At 37.5% G+C, this 11646-nt stretch overlaps 2 protein-coding genes across 2 annotated transcripts in view; one reads left to right on the forward strand and one right to left on the reverse strand.

Annotated features, from left to right (window-relative positions):
- znf385a (zinc finger protein 385A) overlaps positions 1–6800 on the reverse strand; it is a 90509-nt gene extending 83709 nt beyond the window's left edge. The window contains exon 1 of the mRNA XM_056239167.1: positions 6654–6800. Coding sequence (XP_056095142.1) covers positions 6654–6780 — 127 coding nt within the window. The 5' untranslated portion in view covers positions 6781–6800. The remainder of the gene's footprint in view (positions 1–6653) is intronic.
- Positions 6801–9926: 3126 nt separating this feature from the next.
- On the forward strand, positions 9927–11022 carry birc5b (baculoviral IAP repeat containing 5b). The gene is made up of 4 exons (XM_056239204.1): positions 9927–10084; positions 10253–10362; positions 10540–10657; positions 10867–11022. The coding sequence occupies exons 1-4, from the start codon at positions 9959–9961 to the stop codon at positions 10945–10947; spliced, it is 435 nt and encodes a 144-aa protein (XP_056095179.1). The 5' UTR covers positions 9927–9958; the 3' UTR covers positions 10948–11022.
- The last annotated feature ends 624 nt before the right edge of the window (positions 11023–11646 follow it).

Here is an 11646-nt window from a genome sequence, read left to right on the forward strand (position 1 = left end):
ACTTTATTCAGTTTCTGTATATGAATCACGTGATTAATAATGATGACGAAATTCAGGCCCTGTGTTTCATTTTTCTCATTTGGTTACATTCTGTTATGGAAAAATAATTTTCTATTGATTGTAGGCCTATATTTTGAGTTGTATTCACATCCATTTTCCTGTAAAGATATCGAGATATATATCGAATATCGAGATTTAGCAAAATATATCGAGATATATTTTTTGCTCCATATCGCCCAGCCCTACTTCAAAATATCTTCTTTTGTGTTCAGCAGAAGAAATAAATTAATACAAGTTTGGAACAACTTGAGGCAGAGTAAATTATGACAGAATTTTCTTTTTTGGGTGAACTATCCCTTTAAGGTGCTGTCATAGCGAAATTTCAAGAGCAAAAAAAAATAGTATAGCGATGTCACTGAAAATACATTGGTGGCGTAGGATTTACTTTGGAACAATTTTCAATCAGAAATTAAACTTCATAAATAGGCTAATTAAGAATAGGCAAGAAACACACTGAAATAAATAGAAAAATTTTAAGTCAAAAGACTGAAATAGTATTTTCTTGTCAAACTTTGTTTTCTAATTAATTTTTCGCAATGTATGAAGCACAGTGGAGCAGCCGAGCAGCTTTCAGTTGGTCACTGTGGCAAGTTCACATGACCAACTTGAACATGATATGAAATCTGCATGAGGAAATCATTCGCCTTCCATTGAAATTCTCAATTGCGTGGATTCCAATTAAAATGGAATTCATAACTTTTCTCAAATTTAGCGCGGGACATCGTTTCTTCAACAGTTGCTCATGTCGCCAGCATTTCGTCGATGAAAGTCACAGGCGGTATATGAAAAAAATGTAAACACTGGCACTTTGAGAAAATTGCTTTGGTTTTTAACTAGGAGTCTAACAATATATTGTGTCACAATATATCGCAATACAAAAATGCAACAGTATGTATCGTGGATAGTGACAATCTGTATTGTGTATATTTCACCCAAAATGAAAATTACTGTGTGAGACAAAATTTAAGTTTAACGAGTTTTAGGGTCAGTAGCCTACTAGATTAAACTACTATAGGCCTATATATAATGTTAAATATAATGTAAAATAATGCGGTGGGGGGATATTTGTGTGTCCTCCTGATAATGCCAAATGTCTGATGTTACCAGTAAAAAGTGGCCTACATTGTTTTAAATATACCTAGTCTGTCACAGTCACCATCTAGTCTCCTCCTTCTCACTACATTTCCCAGCATCCTCCTTGACCCACACCTGCACACCATCAGCCATCACCCAATACTAATCAGTAATCACCATCACCTGCCTGCACTCAGCACAGCTAAATCACCAGCACCATATAGTCACCTCATCCACAGCACTGCATTGTCTAGTCTCGTTTTACCTATGTGTGTGAAACCTCCAAGACCTTTTATCTCCCGTATGTCTCCAGCGACCATCTCCTATGTACTTCTCCAGCGTCTGTGTCCTGTGCTCTCCTCAACCTTGTGTATACCATTTAACTGTTTGTCTGCCCACTGCTGCTATTAAACACTTTCACCTGCCCTTCTGTCTCCAGGTCCCTGTTCCATAACATAGTCAGAGTGTAGACAGAGTATAAGTGCATATTTGTCTAAAATAATTTTGTATTTTCAGCTTTAGAATCATGAATATTCTAGTGTCATTGTGCTTTGGGTTACAAGCACCAAGTCATTTCCACCCCCAATATAGGCTAATACCAAATTTAGGTTTTTTTTTTCTCTCTTTTTTTTGCAATAGCCAACTTTTGGTACCAAAATAATAACAACTAATGCCTCGTTTCCACCGAGCGGTACATGACAGTATAGGCTACAGCAGGGCTCAGCAATGATGGCCAGGTCCAGTGTTAATGATGCTCGGAACTAGGGCCAGTGCTTTAGGGGTAAGGGGGTGAAAGTTAGGACGATTCTAAGGGCCCACGCACTTTTGGGGCCCCCAGAAAAAAAATTCAGAATGGAATGGGTACGGGCCCAACCTCATATTCTTTCATAGGGCCCACAATTTCTAGCGACATATATCGTTTATATGATTATATGATATCGTTATTGTTGATTTAACGATCTGACATTATCGAGTATGTCCCTCACTTTACAAAAACACACCCATTGAGGCACGCATAGCCTACGTGATGTAGTCTAGTTAGATTAGACTAGCGCGCGTGCACATATAGAGTGCGCTTTTACTGCGTGATTTATTCAAATGCATTTAGAATGCCCCCACATTCTAGATAAGGGGCAAAATGTCCCTGTATGTCTTATAGCCTATATTTATATCATTTAATATAGATAACCAATATTACACGAAGAGCGCCGTTTTTCTCCAAATATCAGCATGATTACAAATGTGACATTGATTTTATACAACGTAGCCTACATTTTAATAAACGTAGCCTACATTTTAATAAACAAGTTAAAGTAACAACAGGTAACTTTTCAGCCTTCATAATATATTTCCAAGTCTCTTGTGATGGTACATCGACTTACAATAGGTTGAATGACACGTCTGCCATAGCCTGACGGGGTCTGTAGCCTTTTTAATCGTACTTTTAAACTTTGGGTTTCGGGTAGTAACCGGCGAACAAAGAGAACTACAAAATTCGACTGCTTTACGGCATATACGTCACTTCCACCACCACCCCCACTTCCTTAAAATCGGACTTGCGAGCCAAATGTTATAGTCATGGCCCAAGCAGCACAGAAAAACAAGAAAGCAAAGGTTTTATCGGAGCAAAGCAAAAAGAGAAAAAGAGAAAGTGATCGCGTTAAAGGCAGAACGAGGATCAACATTCCAGAGCTGCCAACTCTCACGCATTGGCCGTGAGACACCCGCATTTAATTGGTTTCACACGCTCACACGCCACACCCCCGGTTTCTCACGCTAAATTGTCAACCCGGTCGGTCAAATGCCTGAAAGATGAGTTTATCTATAGATCTCTACCTGTTGAGCCACTCGTGATCGACAAGTTATACCGCAAATTAGTTCAAATCTCCCGGAATCTAGAGCGAGCGCGCACGCGAGACAGAGACTGTGCTCCAACGCGCGCGGACGGCAGAGAGAGAAAGCGAGCGAGAGACCTTGCGTGTGCAGGGAGCATCGAACCCCCCATCGAAAAAAGAATGCCTCTCTCTAATCTCTCTAATTCGCTAGAGTAATAGCGAATTATCAATCTGGTAGCTAGTAAACGATATTCTAGTTTTTGATGGTTAGCTATCGCTAGTATTCTCGTTCTGATTTGAACTTTGCAATCGATGAAATGCAAATAGCATATGTTTGACCTAAAAAGTGTAGTCTACTCAACATGTACAAAGAAAGGAGGAAGATTATTAATAAAATCATATTTTAGGATACCTAACATGTCTGTGATATTTGTTTATTTGTCTTGCCTCAAGCTATAATGCAAATCGATTTGTAAAATTTGCAGATTCATTTATGGTAGCTTGATATTATAATATTGACGATATATGGTTATTATCAACTACTCAAACATTGCATTGAAGTATCATATAGATTCAGTAAAACGGTAACCAATAGACTAGGCTACTATAATGACGCTGGCTTGTAAACGCGATCATTTGTCGTTATAAAAAAAATAAAACACATGAAATTATATTCATATGACATGCTGAAATATATGCCACTGTACCTGGGATGAAGACATTTCACACACGCGAGAACACCTGCATGTGACCTCCTACAGTGTTCAGGGCTATCATGGTTGTCAACAAATGCATGTGCATGTAGGATGACAGTTTACGACAGTAGTAGAGGACAATACTGTTTCCCAACTGTAGGGGGAGCCCGAGAGCAAAAAACGACCTGTTGTTACTTTAATATTAAGTGACTTACATTTTAGACATCAAATCGCCTGTTTAGCTCTTTTCCGCCAACGAAAATAGTTCCAAACAAAGTCCACAGTACTGTTTGGTGTATCTTTACTGAATGAATCAGCTTTTTGAACAAACCAACTGAATCAATGATTCAATGACTCTCATAATCCTTCATTCCTGAATGAATCAGTCGTTTGAATGAATCGATTGAATCTCAATGACTCACTCATTAACAGTGACTTGCTGCCACCACCTGGCGGGTTTAATTTAACATTTTTTAAAGTATCTTTTCATTTTTTTAAATAATTTAAAATAACTGTATTTTTATATTTTCAACATTTCAAAAGATTGTTTATGCATCTTTAACTGCTCTTCACTTCACTTCATCTAGTTATTTATACATTAGATTACACGTTGTGTACCTGAAAATCTTCTGTTTAAACCTACATGAAAAACCTGAAAATCAGTTTATTTCATTTATATGTTTGTTCTGTTGTATTTATTTGTGTTATTGCTTGTAATTTGATTATTTGTTCCTATTATATTACTGTTTAAATGAGTTAATCATAGCTTTTGGTGTCATAACCTTATTTGTTATGGTTAAATGTATAAAAAATAACGAAAACAATACTAGGCTTATTTTATAGGCCCATTTTCTTGTCTTTTTCTGTAGTAATTTTTGTTGTCAAAAGAGTAATTTTGGCAGGGCAAGTAAAAATTTGAACCATTGGCCCAACCTGGCCAGTAGAAAAAAATCCTTATTAGTGTTGAGCCCTGTACAGTACAGTTCAGTACTATTCGGGACGGTAAACGGGCTTTTTTTTGTTTGTTTATAAAGATACAAAGACATAATGTATATTCTTTATATCCCCATTCTAAAGCATTAATTGCCGCAAATTTGCACCAAAAAGTTACACGGTCATCATTTTTTTTCTTGCCATTCATGCACATTTTATACAGGCCACTGCTGGGATGGCGGGATGTGGATATTTCACAACCTAACTCTAAGTTTTTCCTTCCTCTCCTTTCTTCGTGTTAAACTGGCCATGACTTCTATGTATTGAGAGAGCCACAGTGTATATGTGCCATGTGCTCTGAGAACATACTGTATATATCAACAGCAGTGTGTGCTGGCGGACGGGTGGTGAATTTAGAGACTGCACTGAAAGGTCAAAGGGACGTCCAGCACCCAGCCCAGCATATAAATAATAACCTAGACTTACACTGCAAGAGGAAAAACAACAGCCATATATGATTAGGAAATTAAATGTATGTTAATAAAAGAGATGTTGTATCCATAGATATACATCAAATCTAATTTAGTTTGAAAAATGGAAAAAATAATACAACCTTTCATAGCACAAGGTTAAAGGTTTTATTTTGATATTCATTAAATATGTGTAAGACCTTGGCGGTTCCACTTCAATGCCCTTGAAAAGCACAGAGCCAGCAGCCAGCATACGAGTATCCGTTTGCATGACAGTGGATGATCACACTAAAATTAGAATATTGATCAAGAGGGGATCCATATCATTTATGTTCCTGTTGCAACAAGAAGGAAATATTTCTAGAAAGCTTTTGGAGGGATGAGACTTTTCCAAATGGATAGCCTGTGTGCTTTTCCAGCTCTGCGTATGAGGGGAATGTTGAAGTTGACTGTCACTTTCTCTCACACTGAGATGCTAATTTCACACCTTTGGCAGAAGACAGAGAGCCTCCTAATACTATGTCTGCACCCATTTATCTCTCAGCACAAATCCAGGCTTGTACATATAGACGCTTACACGTATACTTACATGAGCGTACATTCATCTCAAGAGCTTCACTATAAACATTGCTGGTTTAAAAGCTTTACTGCAAAGTTCAAAATTCACAATGTGTGAACATTGCCTCAGGCCTTAAGAAATAGACTGACCTTCAAAGCTAAGCTCCTTTTCTATTTTACTTCCAAGTAGGCTACACATATTAAAAGTCACAAAATTGTTCTTGACCAGTTTGTTCTCCCTTAAAAAAAAAAAAATCATTTTGTTTTTACAGCTGTTGTCCTTCACATTGATAAAAGCAAAATCAAATGAGCAAAGGTACATTTTAAAAGGTCAGTCCAGGCATATTTTTGACGGAATATAGTTCATTAATGGCTCTGGGCAATATTACTTTTGAAATTGTTACACTCAATCAAACACACACATTAACACAAAGCCTACAGGTATGTGCACTTATACACACACACACACACACACACACACACATAATACATCTATTGATTTGATTTTTAGTAGCCTGCACGTATCAGATCAAACTAGTTTTAGCTTAATTGGAGAGCATAATGAATGCTTGTGACAAAACGCAAGCTGTCTTATTACTGATGAAGAAACAAGAGGAGATGTAAATCTACAGAAAAGGCCAGTTCAAATGTCCAGGAGAGGTATGCACTTCTTCATATGAAATACAATCTTGTTAATGACAACATTGACATGAGTAAATTAGGAGATGCTGGTCATAGACTGGAGTACTCTGGGTGTTGTAACTCCATGAGATGTATCACATCTCTTAAACTATTAATCTATGTCCTGGATACTATGTGTACATCTATTGTAAATGCCATAGTACACAAATAATAAATTTTAACCCTGGAAATATAGATCAGCTTGTAGTGTTATTCTATAATAGACTATTAGTATAAACACATATGATGTACATTTCAGCATATGCGATAAAAAGGCTCTCCAGGGAAAACAGTTTTGTGTTCACTTGAGACTGCAAACAAAAATAGAAATTAGTGGATGTTCTTACCTGAGCCCCACATTAAACCCTCTTCCTCTGACTGTTTCCCGTATTCACGTTTCCTCTTTCTGCCTCCGTGGGTCTTTCCACTTGTACCCTGACACCACAAACTCCTCGTAGAAACCCTCGCTGGCATGGACAACAGAGCGTCCGGATCTGGTTCTTTGAGGCTCCAGGGATATTTGGAGCCAAAATAGTCCTGATGAACTTACGGGAGTGTCTCCTGCACAAAGTATCACACAGTCACACAGAGACACACATTTCCCACTTTTAGCCCATCCCACACTCAGTCTCACCACACTGAGAATACAGGACAAGAGCAAGAGATTCCAGCAGATAATCACACCAGGACAGTAATAAGTAAGGACAACTGTGTGAGGAAGGAGAGAGGAGGAGAACGAAGAGGGAGTGGGTGAGAGAAGGAGAGAGAGAAAAGAGTCAAGTGTCAATGAAAGCACAGATCGGGATGGAGAGTGAGAGAGGTACAGACTGGGGAATGTTATGCGATATATATGATAGCTGGGAAGATGTAGACAGCCTGTGACAAAATGCAACGAGCATCCAGGTCTTATTTCATAATATGGACAACACTGTTGTTGTATAACATGTCATTTTTACATTAAAGCTTCAAAAGTGATAAATGGAGCCACTGATGTTCTGCTTTCTATGTTGATGGAACTGCTGAAGCTTGGGAATCTTGCAACTAAGGATATCAGGAAAATTCTCTAGTAAAAGAAATGCCATGCAAAGTATATTCAGTCAATTCCATCCACTCTGTTGTACTTATGGACACATAAATGTATACATACTTATATATGCACACCTCAAGAGCTTCACAGTAATCTCAAAACTCAATTGCATCAAATAAATCTTGTTATAGGGAAGACAAAAAAAAAGTGATTAATTCCGTCATCTTAATAACAATTGGATTATAAAAAATACATATTATTATTATTATCACATAGCAATTTTAATTAATTTAATTTGTAAATATTATTTCATATTTATTTTTCAATAATAACAACCAACAACAATTATTATTACTATTGATAGATAAATAAATATATATTATTAAATATTATTTATTTAATTTTATCTTTCAAGAAATAAATAAATAAAACTTCAGCCTTTTACATTTGGAATTTGGGAATCTTGCAATTGGAGAAGAATATCAGGAAAATGCCAGTCATGTTGGAGCTGCGGCACATGACTGTTGGGGATCTGGGTTCGATTCCGGTCTGGGTCATGTCCCGATCACTCTCTCTCTACTTTCCTGTCAGTTCTCCAGTGTCCTGTGTAGTAAAGGAAAAAGCCAATGAATAAAAGAAACATTTGAGCCATGCAATGTAATTCCAGATAGTTCCATCAAGTCTGTGGCTTGATCATGAAGTATTCACTTTGTGGTTTTGCTCAAGCCACAGACCAGATGAAAGCCTTATAACAGCTGATGGTGACGTATTCCCGCTTGACTTCTCCTGAGCGGGCGACTGCAAATGAGTGACAGCTCCGGTGTGGGGTCTCGCCTGAAAGGAATGCGCCAAATGTCATGTCTGATGTGAAACTCTAGACTGAATATTAAGTGACAAACTATCACCACAAAAGAGAGAACAAGCAGCCGGGAATCTTCCAAATCTCACAAATCATTTCATGGAAAACCCTCCTTTAGAATTAATATGACCATCCTAGTTGAGTTATCTCACGTTCACCTTTCAGACAGATTAACATATTAACAGCAGAATTTGTTTGTGACACACAAAACCAACACTCAGGGAAGTTCCTATCAAATGAAGGGCAGAGAGGGGTGGAGGGGCCGCTTTTTGGAAGTGGTAAGCACATTTCAACAGCCAGGCGCAGTGAGATACAGTTACAGAACATGGTGATAGCAGCAGGGCCTTTCCCTATACCCACCAGTCATAAACAGCTTTCAAACGCTCACACCGCAAACCATTAATGTTGTCTGCCAATCACTATGATCTCACTTTATGGTGTATGTATTGGCTTACGGTAATTGGTTAAGAGAAGAGACACAACTTGCTAAGGCCTCTAGACTCAAGTTTGAGTCAAGTAATTGGCTTATGATGTTTGATGCCCAGGGAATCCACTGAACTATGTGTGCAGCCTGTAGCGGTTAACTACATAACACAGGAATCTTTATAGGGCTTGTTAAGGATTATGTTTGACATGAGGTCTCCATTCCAAAGCATTTACTATTTGGTTTTATAGCAAATAAAATAACTTAATTCTCTGATTGATTTGGAGTCAATGACGCAAGACTCGTAATAATTTATACAAACATTTAAAAACTCATATAGGCCTAGATAATAACTTAATTTTTTTAGGACATTTGGTCCAAGAAAATGGCATGAAACAAATAAAAATATATAATCTATCTATCTATCTATCTATCTATCTATCTATCTATCTATCTATCTATCTATCTATCTATCTATCTATCTATCTATCTATCTTTCTATCTTTCTATCTATATATATACTTCCATGATTAAGGTGACATACTTCCATGCTTCAGTTACGTCTTTTTGGTTTTTACGCTACACATTTTTGGTCCTAGAATATATATATATATATATATATATATATATATATATATATAGGACCTAAATATATTCTAGGACCAAAAATGTGTAGTGCAAAAACCAAAAAGACTACACATTTTTGGCCCTAGAATATATATATATATATATATATATATATATAGGACCTAAATATATTCTAGGACCAAAAATGTGTAGTGCAAAAAACAAAAAGACGTAACGGAAGCATGGAAGTATGTCTTAGTATATACATTGCACTTTTTTCTTTATTTACAAATTTTTAGAGTCAGTTAATCCAAACTTTTAACTGCGATTTTGTTAGTAGTTTTTGGACATTTTTAGTGTCATTGACACTACTCTGGAAACAAAGCCTGTTTTTCATTGAATTTCAATTTGAATATCACATTTCAAATTTGTGTTTCTGTTCGTCCAGCAGAGGGAGACATCACACTACTATTTCAAATGTGTGACATTGTTTCAGTGAACGAAGTGAACATGAGCATAATTTTAACACGAAATGTTTATTCAAACAATACTAAAGAATAAAGATTGATAATCTACATGCATAAAATCACAAATTTACTCACCAGGATTCAAGATCTTGTTTTATATCAATGCCTTCCGTTGCTCTGACAGCTGGCAGCGATTCATCAATCAATAGGCCTAATCAAAAGCGCCCAAACAATTAAACAGCCACACTCAAACAGGTTTATAGTAAGATGGTGAGTTGCAGGTAGTGTGTTCTGTTTGAGCTTCAGAAATGTCGAACGCAGAAGTGATTGCGTCCCGGCTTTTGTCGTTTAACCAGATGTATAGTTATGAAAAGCGTCTTCAGACGTTTTCCGAGTGGCCTTTTCGAGAAGACTGTCAGTGCACACCAGAGCTGGTGAGTGCGTCCGGGGGAAAAAAGGAAGATATGAAGAGAGAAATAGACTATTAATAAGTGGAAGTCGAAATGACAGCAAATTAGACCGTGTTGAGTACAGGGATTTTAGCAATTTTACAAAACCACTGCTGCTTTAATTAAAAGGAGTAATGAGAATCCTCTCTTCAGATGGCCAAGGCGGGTTTTGTGCACTGTCCTAGTGAGAATGAGCCAGATGTGGCCTGCTGTTTCTACTGTCTCCGAGAGCTGGAGGGCTGGGAGCCAGAAGACAACCCCTGGTTAGCTCCTGCCTGAAGCACACCTTTACAATCTCACCTTTGTTTTTCTGAAGACACCTTTTATTGTTCACTTATCTACACTGTTGTAAACTTGAGGTTGTAACAATTGACTTGGTGTGGAGAAGGGGAACACTAAATCAACACTAAATCTCTTTTTTGACTGTCCTTGTCATTAAGGTCTGAGCATGCCAAACGCTCCCCCAATTGTGCCTTTCTCCATATGAAAAACACATTTGACAAGCTCACGGCCATTGAGTATTTTCAGCTGGAACAGGAGCGACTTCGCATCTACATTGTAAGTGTGAATGCAGTTGTGGTGTAGATTTATGTATTGTTGGTGATGGTCTACCACCATAATATTGCATGCTTGATTGATTTATTAGAAAGCATCTGTTACCTACATTGTTTTCATTTGTTTTGTTTTTTAATATAGAATATAGACTTTTTTCAATTTTACTTATTTTTATATAACAATGTGTGTAAAAACTAACCTCCCCTCTCCAGAGGAAGATGGGTCACCGGAAGATAGCCTACTTTCGTGATGAGGTGGAGACCACAAGCAAAAATCTGAGAGCTCTTATTTGATATCCAGAAATTAAAAATGATTTTAACGGCATGCTTTATTTAAAATTTTCACCAATAAATTAAATATTTTTATGTTCCATCCACCAATTGCTTTTTGTTTTGCCACTGACACCTGCTGCTTTGGACACTTCTGAAGCTTTAATTCAAAGTTTGCTTGGACCACATGGTGAACAAATGTGTTAATTGGGAAGCATCCCTGTCCCTTATTTCACTTACAGTATCTGTAAGTGATGTTTAACAGAACAATCGTAAGTATTCAACACTAGTTATGTAGCTCAACTTGCCACTTTTTCTCTCTTGTGAGACCTCCTTCTATCCAAACCTTGACCCTGGGCAGATGGCCCCAAGCCCCTCCTTCTCAGTACCAACTGTTGCCTCTATAACATCTGTCACTGTAGACTGTAGTGGAGTTGGTGAGAACTGTGGATAAAAACAGTCTACCACTGGAAGGCTCAGTGGGCTCTGGTACTGAGGATGGTGTTTTGAGGTGCAGACAGGAAAGAGATAAGGTCCGTTAGGAAAATTTGTCTTAGTGTTGTTGTTCTTAGATTAATCATTTATCATCATACTTTTAAAATAAAATGTGATGAGTTCTCTAGTGATAACCGAATGTGTGTTTGGGATGGGGTAGGCAAGGGATTAGGGATGCTATCCCATCTCCCCCTTCCTATGCCCTGGATTACTGTCTAATGCAACACT

The sequence above is a fragment of the Rhinichthys klamathensis genome, unplaced genomic scaffold, assembly GCF_029890125.1.
Source record: "Rhinichthys klamathensis goyatoka isolate OS25496 unplaced genomic scaffold, OSU_Roscu_1.1 h1tg000020l_1, whole genome shotgun sequence".
Classification (NCBI taxonomy): domain Eukaryota; kingdom Metazoa; phylum Chordata; class Actinopteri; order Cypriniformes; family Leuciscidae; genus Rhinichthys; species Rhinichthys klamathensis.

Excerpts from the sequence above, each read along its gene's own strand:
- birc5b (XM_056239204.1), top strand. The coding sequence starts at position 9,959 with ATGTCGAACGCAGAAGTGATTGCGTCCCGGCTTTTGTCGTTTAACCAG. Across the intron at positions 10,363-10,539 it reads GAGCCAGAAGACAACCCCTG|GTCTGAGCATGCCAAACGCT; the intron begins GTTAGCTCCTGC and ends CTTGTCATTAAG. Across the intron at positions 10,658-10,866 it reads AGCGACTTCGCATCTACATT|AGGAAGATGGGTCACCGGAA; the intron begins GTAAGTGTGAAT and ends TCCCCTCTCCAG.